Source organism: Diadema antillarum, unplaced genomic scaffold (assembly GCF_040938485.1).
Source record: "Diadema antillarum isolate AM-2024a unplaced genomic scaffold, OU_Dant_1.0 scf00000128, whole genome shotgun sequence".
Taxonomy (NCBI): Eukaryota; Metazoa; Echinodermata; class Echinoidea; order Diadematoida; family Diadematidae; genus Diadema; species Diadema antillarum.
In genome coordinates, this window is record NW_027271017.1 from 5533936 (window position 1) to 5553524 (window position 19589).

The 19589-nt window shown below is 35.5% G+C and overlaps 1 protein-coding gene across 1 annotated transcript in view; it reads left to right on the forward strand.

Annotated features, from left to right (window-relative positions):
- LOC139720423 (ADP-ribosylation factor-like protein 2-binding protein) overlaps positions 1–19589 on the forward strand; it is a 33415-nt gene that overhangs the window by 841 nt on the left and 12985 nt on the right. The window contains exons 2-3 of the mRNA XM_071631783.1: positions 1547–1598; positions 3421–3482. Of these exons, the coding sequence (XP_071487884.1) occupies positions 1547–1598; positions 3421–3482 (114 nt within the window). The remainder of the gene's footprint in view (positions 1–1546; positions 1599–3420; positions 3483–19589) is intronic.

A 19589-nucleotide genomic window follows, 5' to 3' on the forward strand; every position in this document is an offset into this window, starting at 1 on the left:
CCGTTTTTTAGTTATGCATCTGTTCTTCGTTACCTTGAACTTGTGCCCTCTAGTCCTGTTGTCAGTTCTCAAGTTGAAAAACTTGCTTAGTCTAATGTCTTCCAGCCCATTCATAATCTTGAACGTTTGGATAAGATCTGTTCTATGTCTGCGGTAACTTAATTACAATTCAACTTTGGCCATAGATTATAGAATTTAATACAATTGCTAAGTGCATACAGAAATTAAACGTCTGGTGCGAGCGAGTGGTGGTCCAATAATGTTAATAGCTTGCAGATTTGCGGCCTTGCGCCTGTTCATGGCAGGTACAACAAAACGTTAGATCTTTTCGGTAATATACCGCTGAACACAGCAACACACGCACTCTATACATGCATGCTGCACATTCGCTATCACACTACAAATCTACAAAAATCAACCGGTGATTTGAGCAAAATCTCTTATATAACTACTAAAGGTAAAGTTTTCTCACCTAAATGACATCATCCCGCATCCAAACTTTATTTTTGGTTCTTAACATCACAGTTAAGGAACAAGGGATGTAAGAAACTTGATTTTTATTGTTTTCACGATGTTCATGGATTTTGAAAACGTGTCCTCACTTAGAAGTAGAACTTTCATGAGCCGATGTCGGCTGCCTTTTTCTTTTCTAGAAGTGGATGCGGATGTTGCCATTAAAAAAATAAGAAACATGTGAGGAAGACAACAACAATACCACCAGAATTGTGATCCCTGTTTGCAGTCAATGCATGCACACCAGTTATTTTCATGCTCTTTTGTAATGGGACTTGGCGCTCACGCAACGTTTGTGAGCCATGTGAAGGCATTCAGCAGTTGCGCAGGTATCCAGCAATGTATGGTGATATTTCATCATTGTTTTCCAAATTTGTTTCACAGTGCCATCACAGAGAAGCTGAGATGTTTCAGAATACTTTTTTGTAACCTTAAATATCAATGTGTCATCGTAAGGTAAAAATAATGTGTGCCTCCTAGACCTCTGGATTGCCCAGTATTGACTAGCTAGACAAGATGAGTATTCTACAAATCGATTCTACATAGTACCTATTGTAACATAATAAGACCCTTGTAACCATCAGTCAGTAAGGTTTTTAGAAGCAAAAAATGATTAAATCCCATAATAGCCTGTGGTATATTCTTACCACTACTACCAGGTAGTGAACTCAGATGTTTCATTTGAATGTCTTTGCATTCAGTTTGAGATTTTGTTGTTTCTTCAAAATGGCCTGATCATAATCTGGGTTCATAAGATTCATCATTATACTTGATGGGTTTACAGTTTATCTCCAGTTCTTCTCAAGGTTTTCTCTTAATATACACTTGGGGTATATCCATGGGTGTATCATCACTTATGGAGACTGTTGTTGTACTTTAAAGACCCTTTGTGTTTTTCTATTTTGATCCTTGTAAATGTGAAAAGACACAAACAACTTATTGTGACCTTTTTAGTGATTTGTGGATTGTAAGATGTATATGTACTATTAACAATATTTCATGTATTGTACATGTCTGTTTGTTCGTTTGGCAGGCGACCATGAGGAATTCATGGATTTTCAGGAAGAAGAACTGGCAGGATCCAGGTATGTTAACTTGTGTTGTTTTGGCCAAGTGGCATGCCTTTCAAACATCATTTATGTCGTCATAGCATGAATGATATAATAATGCACCCAGCGGACCGACCATGGGGAGAGTTTTATATGTACACTTGTATGTGCAATAGCAGGGTCCAGCCATGACTATTTATGGCAATTTTGATGACATATTTAAAAGGAAGGATTTACAGGATGCTGGCATTATGTAGACTTTTTTATTTTCTCTTCCAATTCCTCAATCTCAATTTTGAGAACAGTCATGTCAGTGGTCAATCGGGTTTACTTTCTTTGCGTGAAGTGATTAAAATTAATTGTATCTTCACACAGCTTCAGTTCTTTTTAACTTTTGTAAGAATACAGCTTCTTGAGTAAAGGGACCACTTCGTTTATTGTTCCATAGTTACTGCAGTACCATGTCATATACATGAGGCATAAGTTCTTTGAGCCAGTTGCAGTTCTTCTGCAATTCATGAAATAATTTTCTCGATATAAACCTCATAATCACTTTGTTTAAGCAGTAATTCTTAAAGGGGATGGCTAGTAACTGATCAGTGGGAATCAGTGGGAATGCTGGAGGATGATTGTTCCAATCCTTGTGGGATTCATTTAAGAGTACATTACAGTATATATCTATTGCTGTGTGAAAATTATTTGCTTCAAAATGGTCTCATATTCAAGTAATGTGCAGTTTAATGTTTCCAGGTTAGCGTGCCTGGTCAGTGCAGGCATTAATCTGCACATTACTTGAATATGAGACCATTCTGAAGCAAATAATTTTCACACAACAGTAGATATCTATGTACTCTTAAATGAATCCCACAAGGATTGGAACAATCATCCCTCAGCATTCCCACTGATTCCCACTGATCGGTTACTAGCCATCCCCTTTAAAGCCGTGATGATTCATTAATAAAAGTGAAATTTTGAGTAATTTGAACATGTGCTGGACATGCAGTGTATAAGATTGCAAGATCTTTCAAGGTTGCCTGGAGGTTGTTGATGAAGAAAGTGCTAAATGTAGATTAGAGCAACGATTGAAAACAATTCAAGATCAATTTTCCATGTCAAACAGACACTTAAATAGGAAATATGTTTGAATCAAGATTTATGTTTACAGTTTGCTAATGATGAAAGTTAGTTGGATGCCATTTAAAAATTTGAACAACAACAAAAAAACAACAACATACATACATACTGCCATTTTTCTTTTCTTTTTTCTTGGTATGTCTCTCTGTCAATATTTGTTAGTGATGCCATAGGAAATTTGGAGAAAGCATTTCTACCAGACTGTGGTCTGACAGTCCCTGTTATTTTCAACTAAACCAAGGCTTATGAGAGAAACTATTTTACCCCATGAAAATTGTATGAATATCTACATCTACCATAAGAACGAATGGCATGATTTATATTTAAAGTGCCCCACTACAGATTGACTGACAGATAAACATGGAAGGATTATTAACTGTATACATGGTATATTTCCATGAACTTCATGAGTCAACTGTTGATTTTAGAATCAACAACTTGCAAAACTATTGCATCCCCTATTAAACACAGCATGCCTTGTATATCGTCATTTCCAAGGTGGGAAATCATCAACTTTTCTTCTGAAAAGTGAAAATGCTTTATTTTTCATTCTGTCAGTGTCGTTCTTGATCAGAAATTAAAATGTTTGTGACATTTTTTCACAAGTCACAATTAAAGAAAATTTACAAAATAAGGTGCATGCAGTTACTTTCAATCTTTTCCATGATGATGGAATACAGTATACATGTTGGGTAATGTTCTTATTGTGTTTCTTTTCTTTCAGTTCCAACCTTGCAGACAGAAAGTTTGATTCTGTCATAGGACATATTGAAGATATAATAATGGGTGAGTTACTGCTTTACAGTTTTCTTCACTTCTTTTATTGTACCAGAGAGTAATTAGTAATTGATTTCTATCATGTGCACCCTGTCGATTCCCCCTTTATTTATTTCTTTTATTTCTATTTAATTATTTATTTATTCTTTTTAATGATTGACTGTCATTTACAGCCTTACTGCATGTAATGTCAATCCATGACATAAACCAGCCTGTTTTGAAATGAAGGGTAGAAATATCTGGATAGTATTTTCATGTGAAACAAATCACAAATGATGACATTTTTTTTTTCAAACAAAAGGTTTAACAAAATACTAATCCATCGTAAGATGAGGAGAGGAAAGTCCTGGTCAGGTTTCAGGAAGTAGATGCTGCTGTGTGTTATGAGTCAAAAAATCAAATAGAATGACACATCATTTCAGCATAAGAAAGTAAATCAGACACAAAATTAGCATTTAATATTCAGTGAGTAACAGAAGGAGCATCAAAATGCCACAGAAAAACCTCCAAAATTTGCAAACGAGTACAAGTGTATGTACAAATCTGTGAGTTTGTTATTCCAGACAATATGATGCGATCAAGAGTAAATACATCCCATGAACAATGAATTTAGTAGAAATTATTCTTTTGATAGATGATATAAAGTTGATAAAATAAAACAGGCTGCCCCCATTGAGGCCAGACCCCAGGGGGTCAAAAGACACAGAACTTGTGCAGCCCATTGCTCGTGAATGTAAAGAATCAAAGTGTTGATGTTTGTCATTGAGGTCCTATTTGGCAGATACAGGAGTTAACTTTTGACAGAGCACAATCTTGTGGTCCAAATCATTATTGTTATCTTCTCTCTCAGAAGTGTAGCAGATTTAATTGAACATGCAAGGAATCCTAGCATTCTTAAAACTGTACACTAGATGTGCATGTTAGATTATAAAACAATTATCTTGCCCAGATCAAGAAATAGTATCAAAGCCATAATGTATTGAGTATGCCAATATAATTTTATTCTAATATATTTATGAAGTAAAGGTTTTACATTATTTTTTCTTCATTTCACAATTGACAACATCTAGTTAACAGACTTTCCAGCTCCAGTGACTTTTATGAAAAAGTCTTGAGTTCTTTTTCTTTCATACCAGTCAATGTTCCACTTAAGTCTATCCGGAAAAGAACAAAACCACTATCGATTATTGTGCCAAGTTCTGATGATATGCAAAGTCTGAAGAAACATATACTGACATGATTTAAAAAAGAATAAAAAAAGAAAAATATGTATCCCTGTCTTGTACCATGAAATCTGGTAGAACAGCAATGAAAAATTCTGTCGCAGCCCAGTACTGTACTGCAAACATTAATTACTGTGGCTGGATTGCGTAACAAAGAAAAAAAAGTCAGTTTGTATGCATTTGTTTGTGATCAGATGCATTTGGCCTTTTTTACGATCAGTGGTGTAACTTTTGTACTCAGAGGGTCAAAATTTCAAACAAAATATTTTTTCATTATTCTGTTTGATTCCTGTTGGAAAGTATTCAAATTTTTGAAAAAATAACATTTCAGACCTTAAAGCTGAAGAGTTATTGGTGTAATTTAAGGAAAACCCTGGCACCTGAAGTAAATTTAAGCAAAATTTTGTTTTCATGAATTGCACCATAATGACAAAACTCTGTAGTCAAACTTCACCATGCAAAGTTTATATGGTTAACAACAATATATAGTTTGTGAATCAAAACTATTTGGGGGTTGAATATAAAGTGAATTTAAAAAAAAATACATGAGATTTATAAATTTTGGGTAAAAATACCAATTGACATGCAATTTTTAAGATTTTAACTATTTATTGGAGGGCAAGCCAGGTCAAACTCTATACTATAACAAGTCTTTAAGAAGGGCTACCTTCCTATGTAAGTTAAATGAAATTCCAATCATTTCTTTAAATCTTGCATTTTTCACACATGGATGTTTCGGAGGTGACAATTAACATAATAGAATGTTTCGGAGGTGACATTAATATTAACACTCAGTTATTTTGAGAATAAGTGACAATAACACAAAACTTCTTCTTTTTATCAATGTTTTTAATAATTATAACTCGAGAACAAGAAATTAACTCCTGTTTCAAGCAGATAAACCACACAGAACAAGTGTTTTTTTTACACTTCATTAATTAGCATGGGCACCGTTAGTTTGCCTTCCATTTGGACGAAGGTTGTAAGCTAAATATTGTAATCTGAAGAAACATGGCATTCCATTTTCTACCTTAAATTGAGATGAGGGTGTGAGATCATTTTAGTAATGTTTCTTTGCTCTCAGAACATTTTATTCCACAACACCAGGGAAGAATCACTTCGTTTCGGAGGTGACATTCAATGTTAACATTGTGTTGAAATATTCATTTACAGTAAGAATATGACGGACATAAGCTAGATATTGTAACCTGAAGAAACATGGCATTCCATTTTCTACCTTAAATTGAAATGAGGGTGTGAGATCATTTTAGTAATGTTTCTTTGCTCTCAGAACATTTTATTCCACAACACCAGGGAAGAATAACTTTGTTTCGGAGGTGACATTCAATGTTAACATTGTGTTCAAGTATTCATATAGTATGCCCCCCCCCCCCCCCCCAAAAAAAAATACAATTAGACTTTTGCATTGATAGCACCCAATATGATTAAATCAGCTAAAATCTACTTTGGGGTCTTAAATTATAACATCTTAGCTCTATTTTGCAAAAAGCCCCAGTTAATTTGGTTAGGTGGTCTCAAAGAAATGTGGATTGTTATAAAGGATGTCAGGAGTCTGATTCTTCCAAGTTTAGCACTTGGATGCTCTTGGAACTGCATATCAATGTGTAAACACAATATACAGAACTTGGAGGGAAGGGATTCCTGACATGCTCTACAAAAATCCTCATTTTTCTTTGACCTCTGAAGCAAATTGAATGGGGTTTTCTGTAAGGTGTGGGCAATGAGTTATAGTTTCAATCCCTCAAATTGTATTATAGATTGATTCACTATCTTTAAAGTTATCGTTGCGGAGGGTACCATTGTAATTTTTTGGTGGGGACATAGGTTATGAATGCCAAAAGCAAAAATTCGTATTTGACTTGCATTATGTTTTTGTTTGAACATATTATAAATCGATTAATTCAAGGATGTTCATGAATTCTTCATCATTCTTGATAGCCACCATACAAATGTTATAATACTGGTGAAAGGTGTTTGGTTCATCTGGGATAAATTTTCTATATACCAGATTCATTTAAACTGTTGACATTACTAAAATATATTTTATGTATCTTTCTGAATTGCTTGAAAATTACCAGCAAATCATTGTGTATATTAGTCACTTTTGAGAGTAAAAAGTATAAGATAAGAAAAATCATTTTATTGTTTTGGAGGTGACACAACACAGAGACAACCCAACTTCTCAGGTGTTAACTAATATATTGTGAACATTCATGTCTTTCCTCATGGCTTTAATTTTTAAATATAAGCTCTTTCTTTCAGTTCTTACTTGTTATTTTGTTTCGTTATTCTCTTTCATGATAGCGGATACCAGCTCATATTTTGTTTTAGATTGTTATTCATACTAATCTTTAGCAAGTTTTTACAGTTTGGTTAAGACAACAGTTTGTGTTTCCCAGCTGAAGAGAGCAGCATAATGCTTTTGTGTGAACTTATGGGGGAATTTTTTTTTTTGTTCAGTAATTTTACCCATCAACTGCACAGAAGGTCCCGGACACAAACTGGTCTAAAATAACCCTATAAGGGACCGAAAAAGGACAAGTTCACCTCAATAGACATGAGGGTTGAGTAAATACAGCAATATTAGTAAAACACATCAGTGAGACTTTGAGGAAAATAAGGCAATCCGTTCCAGAGTTATGAAATTTTGAAGTTTCTGCTCAGTCAAAGCTGAATGAGAAGACATCTATAGCTTGTGATGTCACACGTGTACAAGGATATAGAGAAAGTATCAAAAAAATTCGACATACATGTATTTTCACTTTTCTTGCATAGCAAAAGAACACTTGACTTCTCTCTTTTGGAAGGCAGGGTGAATAATATTGCCCTAACATACATCAGTACTAGCAAGTTGAAGAAATGTGCACTTTTTTCAAAAAGTAAAGTTTTGTGAAATTCACTTATATTTTTTTTATATCATTGTATGCATGTGACATCATACACTGTCGTAGTCGTCTCATCCAGCAGTGATTGCATAGATACTTTAAAAAACCCATAACTTTTGAATGGATTGTCCAATTTCCAAAACTTTCAATGATGTGTTCTACTAATGTTGTTGCATTCACTCAATCCACATGTATATGAAGGTGGACTTGTCCTTAAAGAAACCATTTTCTTTTCCTTGAAATTCCAGTACTTAAAGCCAAATTCTAAGATAAGACATAATAACAAAACAAGGCAAACACGTCATCAAAATGATATTGAGATAGAACTACAAATCTTGTTTTTGGATCTTTCCCTTTCCAGTCCTGCGGACTTGTTCCTCTGTTCACTTTAGTTGTCAGATAACTTCAATAGTCTTAAAAAATACAATGTCATAAACAGTTGGTTCAACTTGGAAAATGTAATAATTATTGTCATATTAAAAAAAAAAATCACATAATTTTGTTTATGATTACCGCGTTGTACATGGAAAAACAACAACTAAGAATTCAAGAACAAGTTGTTCACCAGCTATAGGCATGTGGCCTTTTTGTGGAGTTTGATTATTTTATGATTTTTTTAAGATTGTGGACTAGGGCATGCATGAACTGCCACATGTATCACTTTGGTATCAAGGGAATTCTGGTGAGCTAGGTATACAACAGTCACTTCTATTGTGATGATTTTGTAGATATTAAATGTATTTGAAAATGTTAATAGATAGTGAAAAGGAACTGAAGTCTTGCCTTTCACTATCACATAACAATATGGTGTTAACAAACAATGTCACCTCCGAAACACAAGAAAAAGCAACCTACATGGAAAGCTTTGATTGGTAAATCTTCACAACTAAATTGCTTAAATTGGAAATCAAGCTTCTAAGATGAAAGCATCTATATGTTTACTTAACTAAAGCAGGAGAATTGATCTTGATTACAATATTACAGATATACAACAGATGGGTGTATTTTGTGCATTCTCTTTGTTAAAAAAGTGAAAAAAAATGTAAATTTGCCCTAAAACGTACAGTATAGTAATGAAAATAAGAGTGAGAGTGTGTTAGTTGATTTCTCCACTTTGAGACTTATGTTACTAAAATAAATGGAACCATTGGTGAACATGATATGGTTTCTCTTCAATAGAAATGAGCAAAAACTCTTGTTAACAGTGTTTTGTCACCTCCGAAACAGTAATTCTTAGTTTTTATTAGATCTTTTATTATTCTCTAGAAAATTCTCACTTCCTGTTGCCAAATTACTATTTTCATCCAAAAGAGATTCCTGTCAATTGGACAGAATCAAACAAAATTGCTTTGTCTTCGAGAAATTATCAAATATAATACGCTTGTTGTTTCGGAGGTGACAATTGTTTCGGAGGTGACAAGTGTTAACGGAAAATTGTAAATTGCTCCGAAATGAAAACAACAGGCTATATTTCTACTACCTTCCTTCAGAGATAATGTGAGGGGATATGTTACATTTTTGTAAATGTAATGTATAACTGATGTCAAGAATAAAAAAATCAAATACATAAATCTGTTGTCTCGGAGGTGACAGAAAAGTTAACGGAAAAGTTGCATAAATTTATAAACACTCACCAAAAGATGATAAGCTATTTGAATCAAATAATCTTTGGATCGAAGTTAAGTCAGATTGATTACTATTCTGTTTTGATGGAAATTAGCAAAGTTGAATTTTATAATTGTGAGCAAGAGCTAACTCAAAAGAGGGGTTAATTGTTAACGGAAAATGTCACCTCCGAAACATAAAGTTTGGACAATTTCAGTCTTTAAAGAAGACAAAGCAGAACCTGGTAAACATAATAGTTCTTAATGTTGGATACCTGTCTATCACCACAACAACAAAAATAATGAAAAGGAATAAACAATTTAATATGCTAGGTCTGACAAAAAAACCATGTCAGAGTGCATATACCAAAAGTGTTGGATTTCAAGCATGTAAGTGCATGCCACATCTGAAAGAAAAAGAGAGGAAAGTTCATTAAGGTACCCAAGGTAGACACTGTGGGTGGTAAGTTTATGAGAAAAAATAATGCATATCTGTCAGTGTATAAGAAAGTTATACACCAATTAGTGCCAAAACCGTGTTTTACACCACTGATTGTAAAAATGGCCATTTGGCACATTTCTATCACATGTGATTCATGTGTGAACCACAAAGCAAAGTGAGAAGCAAATCCGGCGAAACATGATACCTCAAGAATTATACACGTGTACCGTAGTATGTTTTCAGTGAAGTACAAATATTGTACATGTACTCAGAGACTCCAACCCCAAGCACCTTCTGATCTGGAGATTCTCCCGCCTGAAACCCTTAGCAAACGGGAGACTCCAACTTGATGTGTGCGAAGCGCGAATTTCCCAGGGTTCTAGATGCTCTCTGGTGCTATCTAAGGCTTACCTTTTCAACATACGATAGAAATAAGTAAGAAATCCTTTCCAACGGGAGACAAAGAGCCAGGGCGGGAGAAATTAAATCTCAAACGGGAGAACGGGAGATTTTGCAAATATGGGTTTTCAACGGGAGATCTCCCGTCGAAAACGGGAGAGTTGGAGTCTCTGTGTACTGTATAATGTGCATCAAGATGCTTCTTCTGAAATTCAGGGTTTAAAAGTGAGTACACTAGGTCGGCTGCATTTATGTGTTTTTGAAGTTTGTTAGCCAGTAGCATCCCACAAAATTCAAAGAAATCAAATCTTTGGAAAATAACAGCTCAGGGTTAGATCTGAATGAATGTCAAACATTTCTTTCTACATCAAGAAGCAGCACAGCTCAATTGTCCAGTCGGATTCAAATACCTTTAAAAGTCACTGATAAACAGTGGGATGGTGACCCAAATGAAAACCTAGTTTGCAGACTATTCACTAGACAGAGTCCTTAAATACCCTGACATTCTTAGAGCATGCTTTGTTTAATTCAAAATCATACACTGTTTGTATTTGTAATAGAAACATTGTGTATATTTTTGCCAGTGCCTTGTGGACTCATTTTGTTTCAGTGAAGTCCATAAACAACAGTGTTGTTACTAATGTAAAGCCAAGGCAAAATAGATGCACAATAACAATCAGTATTAAATTCAACTTGATTTATCGACATTTTTCAAAGTTAAAACAAGTCTATTGTTTGTGTATTGTTAACATTCTATAGCATCAAATGCTATGATTCTAGGTTTCTGGAGTAGAAATAATAGGACAAGTAGAAAATTGTAAAATATAAGGCTGTGAATTTGTGCTCTCCTCCTAGAAGTTTGGCTTAGATATGCAGCGTCCTCGCCAGAAAATGAAGTACGCGTGGCGGAAAAGTGCCGTCAGGTAGTTTGAAATATTTACGCGTGGTGGCTCAAACTGAATACGTGGTCGGGACGTCGGGAGAAGAAACGGCGCTTACACACCGACATGCGCGTGCGCGAGAAGCATGCAAAAACAAAACAAAACAGAAAGAGAGAGAAAAAGGGACAAAATTGGTGCGATATCACACTGTCGACTCTGCGTTATAACGTTACAGCTTCGTAGCTAAAAAAATGGTACTAAAAGTGTCCGAAATCATCCCTCCGTTTATAACAGATTTTATATAATATGCTGGGCTCGACACTAACGGTTCCCCGGGGTCACCAAAAAAGTCGGATGTTTGCCTTTGCTTTTGGAAATGAAAAGCGGTAACAATCGGCTCCATACGATGCCAAGATAACTGTCGGATGTTTGCTTTTAAATTTCGAAATGAATAACAGTAACATTTAGTTGCGTTCGATGGTAAATTTTATGTTTGATGTTTGCTTTGACATTCGGAAATGAATAGCAATAGTATTCAACTCCGAACGATGATAAAATGAATGCCGGCAGTTTGTTCTTACGTTCGAAAGTAAATAACAATAAAATTTAGCTCCGGAAGATACTAAAATAAATATCGAATGATCCCTTTGACGTTCGGAAATGAATAACAATTCTATTCAACTCCGTACGATGATGAAATAAACGTCTGATGTTTGCTTTTATGTTCGAAAGTAAATAACAATAACTTTCAGCTCCGGAAGATGGTAAAATAAATGTCAGATGAGTGCTTTTACGTTCGGAAATGAACAGCGGTAACAATCGGCTCCATACGATGCAAAGATAACTGTCGGATGTTTGCTTTTAAATTTCGAAATGAATACAGTAATATTTAGTTGCGTTCGGTGGTAAATTTAATGTTTGATGTTTGCTTTGACGTTCGGAAATGAATAACAATAGTATTCAACTCCGTACGATGATAAAATGAATGCCGGAAATTTGTTTTTACGTTCGAAGGTATAAATAACAATAAAATTTAGCTCCGGAAGAAGCTAAAATAAATGTCAGATGAGTGTTTTACGTTCGGAAGTGAATAGCAGTAATATTCTGCTCCATACGATGCTAAAATAACTGTCGGATGTTTGCTTTTAAATTTCGAAATGAATAACAGTAACGTTCAGCTGCGTTTGATGATAAAGTAAATATCTGATGTCTGCCTTGACATTGAAAAATCAAAAACAGTATAACATTCGGCTCCGTACGATAATAAGATAAATGTCGGATGTTTGCCTTTGCTTTTGGAACTGAACAGCGGTAACAATCGGCTCCATACGATGCTAAGATAACTGTCGGATGTTTGCATTTAAATTTCGAAATGAATAACAGTAACATTTTAGTTGCGTTCGATGGTAAATTTAATGTTTGATGTTTGCTTTGAAATTCGGAAATGAATTACAATACACTTTTGCAGTATTCAACTCCGTACGATGATAAAATGAATGCTGGAAGTTTGTTTTTACGTTCGAAAGTAAATAACAATAACATTTAGCTCCGGAAGATACTAAAATAAATATCGAATGATCCCTTTGACGTTCGGAAATGAATAACAATACTATTCAACTCCGTACGATGATGAAATAAACGTCTGATGTTTGCTTTTATGTTCGAAAGTAAATAACAATAACTTTCAGCTCCGGAAGATGGTAAAATAAATGTCAGATGAGTGCTTTTACGTTCGGAAATGAACAGCGGTAACAATCGGCTCCATACGATGCAAAGATAACTGTCGGATGTTTGCTTTTAAATTTCGGAATGAATACAGTAATATTTAGTTGCGTTCGGTGGTAAATTTAATGTTTGATGTTTGCTTTGACATTCGGAAATGAATAACAATAGTATTCAACTCCGTACGATGATAAAATGATTGCCGGAAATTTGTTTTTACGTTCGAAGGTATAAATAACAATAAAATTTAGCTCCGGAAGAAGCTAAAATAAATATCAGATGAGTGCTTTTACGTTCGGAAGTGAATATCAGTAATATCCAACTCTGTACGATGCTAAAATAACTGTCTGATGTTTGCTTTTAAATTTCGAAATGAATAACAGTAACGTTCAGCTGCGTTTGATAATAAAGTAAATATCTGATATCTGCCTTGACGTTCAAAAATAAAAAATAGTATAACATTCGGCTCCGTACGATACTAAAATAATTTCCAGATGATTCATTTCACTTTTGGAAGTGGACAGCAGTAACATTCGGCTCAGTACGATAATAAAATAATGTCGGATGTTTGCTTTTAAATTTGGAAATGAAAAACGTTAATATTCTGCTCCGTACGATGCTAAAATAAATAACAGATTGTAATTGCTTTTACACTTGGAAATGATTAACGGTATCAATCGGCTCAGTTAGATGCTAAAATAAATAGCGGATGTGTTTTTGCTTTCACGTTCAGAACTGAATAGATAAGGATTTAACATTCATGAAGCTCCGTAAGATGCTAAAATGAATGTCGGTTGTTTGCTTTTAAATTTAAAAATCATTTACGGTATTATTCGGCTCCGTAAGGTGCTAAAATATTAGTAAATGTTGGATGATTGCTTCTACAATCACAAATGAATAACAGTAACTTTCGGCTCTTTACAATGCTAAAAGAAATGTCGGATGTTTACAAAGGTCTGCAAATGATCCCAATTTCTCATTTCAAACGTAAGTTTTGATCACCTAAATACAGTATTCATCGCATAATCGGGCATCTGATAATCGGGATCCTCGCTTAAATGATATACGCTTCCCAGAAACATTTCCAACGCACGTTATTTTCACTGGATAATCGGGCGGGGACCTCTGATAAACGGGACAATTTTTCTTCAAGCGATCTTTGATTTTGTTAATATTTTACACAAAAAATCTACCAAAATACCACAACAATATTTCAAAGATTCCGTATCAGTTGTCGTTTACAACAAACTTACAAAGATGCCTTCGCGAACATTCTTCTCCCCTACATAAGCAAAGCCATGTGCTCGCTTGCAATTCCTACTCGACTCACATCCAATAAAAAACATGCCTCGCTCATACAGCCCAGGCTGTGTGCGTTGTTTAATCTCAGTCATACACACTGAGGGCAAAGTCCATTGTTATCGCGCGCCTTCGTATCTTGTTATCTATTGTCTTTGGTTTCAACTTTCAATACAGCTGTACACTGTGATCTGTGTGTACGTCACAATCTTCCTCAGTTGTGACTGGGCAAAAGTTACGTGATTGAAATGAGGGCCATAAACAGTTACGTATTCAGTGAAATGGGGGAGAGAGTGGGAGGGAGAGCGTGAAAGATGAGAAGGGTTCAATGTGTGCGAATACGTAACGTTTTATGAATCTAGACTATGAGCTGACATTGATTACGTGTACAAGCGTGTTTGACAGAAGAATCGAACCCAGTTGCGATTACTCTACATCATTGCGAGAATGCAGGGAGAGCTGGAGGGTCGCGCCGAGGGCCTAGGGTAGCGTGTTGTGTATTCATGTACATGTACAGTACGTCAGTATGCGTGTGTGTGTGTGTGTGTGTGTGTGTGTGTGTGTGCACTACATGTACATGTCGTATGCCGTTAGTGTGTGGTGAGTACTCATCGCGAAATCGGGCACCTCGCTTAAAGGGGCCGTGTTTGCTACTCCCAACCTGTCCCGATTATGCGATGAATACTGTAAGCATTAACTTTTATAGTAATCTATAAGCCTATTTGCTAAATCTTAGAACTCTGAATAACGGTAAGATGATTGATTTTTTTATTCATTTATTTCAGACATGGTATACCTGTATCACTTCAGTCATACTTTCTTTTTATTTGTCTAACGGACCGGTATCACACTGCAACGCTGCGTTAAGCTTAGCTCCGCGTCGCTGAAAATGTGACTTATAGTCTGCGAAATCATCTTTTCTTTTATGACAATAGTGGATACGTATATAACTTAGTAAAGTATCGGTTTGCATCAATTTTTTACACTTTATTTTGCGTTTCTTTTTCATTTTAAGGATTGCACTGATTTGAAGAAAAAAAGAAAAAGGAAGAAAATATTGGTGCTACTAGCCTATAACGAAGCGTCAACCCACCATAAAAGCTGCGTTTACGTTAACTTTGCGTTGCTGAAAATGTGACTAAAAGTCTTCGTAATTATCTTTCCTTTAATGCAATATTGTTGATACTTGTCACGTAATAAAGTGCAAGTTTGCATCGCTTTCATCCTTTATTTTTGTGCGTTTCTTTCTCTATTTCAAGTCTCACACGATTAAGAAGAAAAAATGAGCAAAGGAAGAAGTTTTGAAAAAGAAAAGAAAAAGAAGAAAATATTGATGCAAGTATAACAAAACGGCATCGCGGTATCAAAGCTGCGTTAGCTTAACTTTGCGGTGCTGAAAATGTGACTTCCAGTGTCCGAAATTATGTTTTCTTTCATCATACAATGACATAATTGTTGTTATTCATCATGTAACTAAAGTGAAGGTTTGCATCTTTTCACTATTTCCTTTCGTCTCATTTTTTTTGTTCTGTTCTTAAAAAATCACGCTATTTAGAAGAATGTGGAAAGAAAACGAAGATGATGAAGAAGAAAAAAAAATAGTGCAACTGTCGTAACGAAGCAGCATCCATGCTCTATCAACTCTGCATTTAGTTTAACTAAACGTCTCTGTGAAGTGACTTAAGTGTCCGAAATTCTTTTCTTTCATGACATGATTGTTGATATTTATCACGTGACTAAGAAAAGATTAAAAGAAGAAAGTATTAGTGGAACAAACTGAGCGCAGAGTCAGCGTCCTCGCACTAAATGTGACTTCAAAAAATCTCCGAAATTATCTATTCTTTTATGACAATATTGTGGATACTTATCACTTAGTGAAGTGAGAGTTTGCATTGCTTTCATACTTTCTTTTGCGCTATATTAAGTTCTTTTTTTTATTTCAAGGATTACACTGATTTGAAGAAAAATGGAATAAGAAGAAAATATCGGTGCAACAAGATAACAGAAGCCCGGCATCCCGCCATCTGAAAGCTGCGTTTTATCAAAGCTTTCTTGCGTCGCTGAGAATGTGACTTATCTAGAGTTCATTTTATTTTATCATTCAAGAATCGCGAAATTTAAGAGAAAAAAAAAGAGAAAATAATTTAAAAGAAGAAAGGATGAGTGGAACAAACTGATCGCAGAGTCCGTGACATCACACTATATCAACGCTTTATGTCACTAAAATGTGGCATTTATAGAGTCCGAACGAAATCATGATTTCGTTTATAATTGTTAGTACTTATCAAGTAATAAAGTGAAGGTTTGCATCACATTTTATTCTTTCGTCTATTTTTCCATTATATTATAATATACTTCAAAGATCACGCAATTTAGGAGAACATGCATATACGTCTTCGTCTTATTTCATGTCTCCCTCTTTTGCTGTATTTCCCCTCCAATGAATGATGAAAATAAAATTATGTACATGTCTCCCTCACAACAAAAAGAACCACGTGCTAGCAACCTTCGTAAAGTTGAATCTAACTGCTAATTGCTAGCAAAGAATAGCCACCGTGGGGAAATACGACAACAAATAGAAGCGAAAGATAAACATGCATTCTCTTGGGATCGAAGACGCTTGACATCCTCCCACCCCCCACCCCCCTTTTGCAGAAATTTCCACAAAACCAGGTGCCAGACGCAGGTGCCAGACGAAAGAATGCGCGCACTAGAATTCTGTTAATAAACAGAGTGTAAATAGCCTGGAAATATCGATCGAAGAACTAGCTCGAGAATAGAATTAAAGGAATCATTACAAGGATCATGATTCTATTAATTTAGTCTTTCTTTTGGCCTATAGTAGAAACATCGAACAGTCGATCATAATCCGGGATAATAGTGTATACTTGATTATTTTAGATGTTCCTGAACTATAGAAAGGGATTGATTAATCACTCGATTTATTGAATCACAGAAAGACAGTAATTATGAAAGGACACGTCTCGATTGCAGACAGAAATTCACTACGAGTATGTGATATGCAGCCACTACCCGATTAGACAATTTCAGGCTCATTAAGACTGCGTATTACTTTTCAAAGCTTGAAAGAATTTCACCTGTGAACTGTGACGGTCCACTATATACGGAGATGATTTGGCTATCAACATTCGTTTGTTTCTCGTTTTGTTATGTCTTGTCTGTTTGTTTGCTTGCTTGCTTTTGTTTAGTTTTGTTTTTGCTCGTACAAGACATGACGATTTTTTCGTATCGAATGTAAACTGTTACCGCAATCAAGCCATAAAGCGCAGCTGCGGCGCATTCGATTCATTGAACTTGAAGTAGCCTCAAACAAGGCAAGAGCACATGGCACGTGTTTCGCACATCGGCACATCGACACACAGCGAGACATTTAGCAATCATCGTTATGGCAGACAATCTGATTTCAATCATGGGAAAAGAAACTGGAATACTTGGGAAAATGATGATGTTTAAAATCAAATCAAATAAAAAAAAGCCTATATATAAAAACGCATGGCTTATTCTGAGTTTTAAGATTCAACATAGGTTTATAGATTGTTATAAAAGTTGATGCCTATTTAGGTGGTCAAAACTTACGTTTGAAATGAGAAAGTGGGAGCATTATTTTGTAGACATTAAAATGTAAACATCCGACATTTGTTTTAGCATTGTAAATAGCCGAAAGTTACCGTTATTCATTTCTGATTGTAAAAGCAATCATCCAACATTTACAAGTATTTTAGCACCTTACAGAGCCGAATGTTATACCGTTAATCATTTTCAAATGTAAAAGCAAACAACCGACATTCATTTTAGCATCTTACAGAGCAGAATGTTATCCCTATTCAGTTCCAAACGTGAAAGGAAACATCCGTTATTTATTTTATCGTCTAACTGAGCCGATTGATACCGTTAATCATTTCCAAATGTAAAAGCAACAATCTGTTATTTATCTTAGCATGTACGGAGCAGAATATTTCCGTTATATTCATTTCCAAATTTAAAAGTAAACATCCGACATTATTTTATTTCATCATCGTACGGAGCCGAATGTTACTGTTGCCCGCATCCGAAAGTGAAATGAATCATCTGACAATTATTTCAGCATCCTACAGAGCCAAATGTTACTGCTATTCACTTCCAAACGTAAAAGCAGTCATCTGACATTTATTTTGGCATCATATCCGGATCCGAATGTTATAGCTATTTACTTTCGAAAGTAAAACATCCGACATTTATTTAATCATCATACGGAGTAAACTGTTAAATATTATTGCTATTCATTTCCGAACGTCAAAGGGATCATTCAACATTTATTTTAGCATCTTCCGGAGCTGAATGTTATTGCTATTTACTTTCGAACATAAAAGCAAACATCCGGCATTTATTTTATCATCGTACGGAGTTGAATATTATTATTATTCATTTCCGAACGTCAAAGCATACATGCGACATTTATTTTAGCATCTTCCGGAGCTGAATGTTATTGCTATCTACTTTCGAACATGAGAGCAAACATCATACATGTGTTTTATTATCGTACGGAGTTGAATATTATTGTTATTCATTTCTGAACGACAAAGAGGTCATCCGACATTGATTTTACCATCTTACGGAGCCGATTGTTTGATAACGCTGTTCCATTTCCAAAAATAAAAGGCAAATAACCGAAAAAAAGGAGGTTGAAACGTATGAAATAAAAAAAAAAAATACAAATGTTAGAGCTGCTGAGTACAATACTAGTTTGTGCTTCCAAACATTGGCAGCTTTGCTTGCTGGATCACTCGCACATGGCTCCATCTGCGATCTGCTGCTCCGGGGATTGCGCGCGTTCACGTGTAGTAACAGTGGCATGCAACTCACAGTGATCGGAGAGAAGCGCCGGTAAATTTTCTGCACCGGAATCTCGGTGAACGTGGTGCGCTCACTTGTGCACCTGCGTATGCTGGCAAGCAAAGTGGAATCGGTAATAGGTCGACCGCGTGCGATGCGGTTACATCGCACACGATCGACGATCTTGCCGCTAAAGCGAGCGCCGAGCAAGTAACTGTCGAGCATGTGTTCGAAGGAAACTGCAAAAGATTTATTTTTTTTTAAATGGGAAACATGAAAAAATGGGAAAGGAAGATAACAAAAACTCTGAAGATTACGCGTGGTAGTCCAAATTTACGCGTGGCGCAAAATTGGTCGCCACAATTCACGCGTGGCGCAAAATTGGCTGCCACAATTCACGCGTGGCGCACCCGCCACGCGTAAAACGCCTGGCGAGGACGTTGTAGATATGTGTATAATGTTGATCGGTACTGAAGTCATCGGATGTCTTACATGGATAAATCATACACAGTTTAAATCTCATCTGATCAGCTTTTGACATTATGATGAGTGATGAATCAGCATGTGTGGTTATGTAGCGATTATCTGAATACGTGGTTTATGTGGTGGTGATGGCCTATCTCAAATTGTGCCATTATTTGCACAAAAATAGCATCCTGTACCCTGTACATAGACTATATAGTATTACCCATGTCTTTTGTCTGCTGGCATGAAATGTACACACATCTACCTTGTAGTCATAATATCGTGCATTATATACTTCAGTTGATGAATCCTCATTTCTCACAGTTGGTGGAAAATGATGGG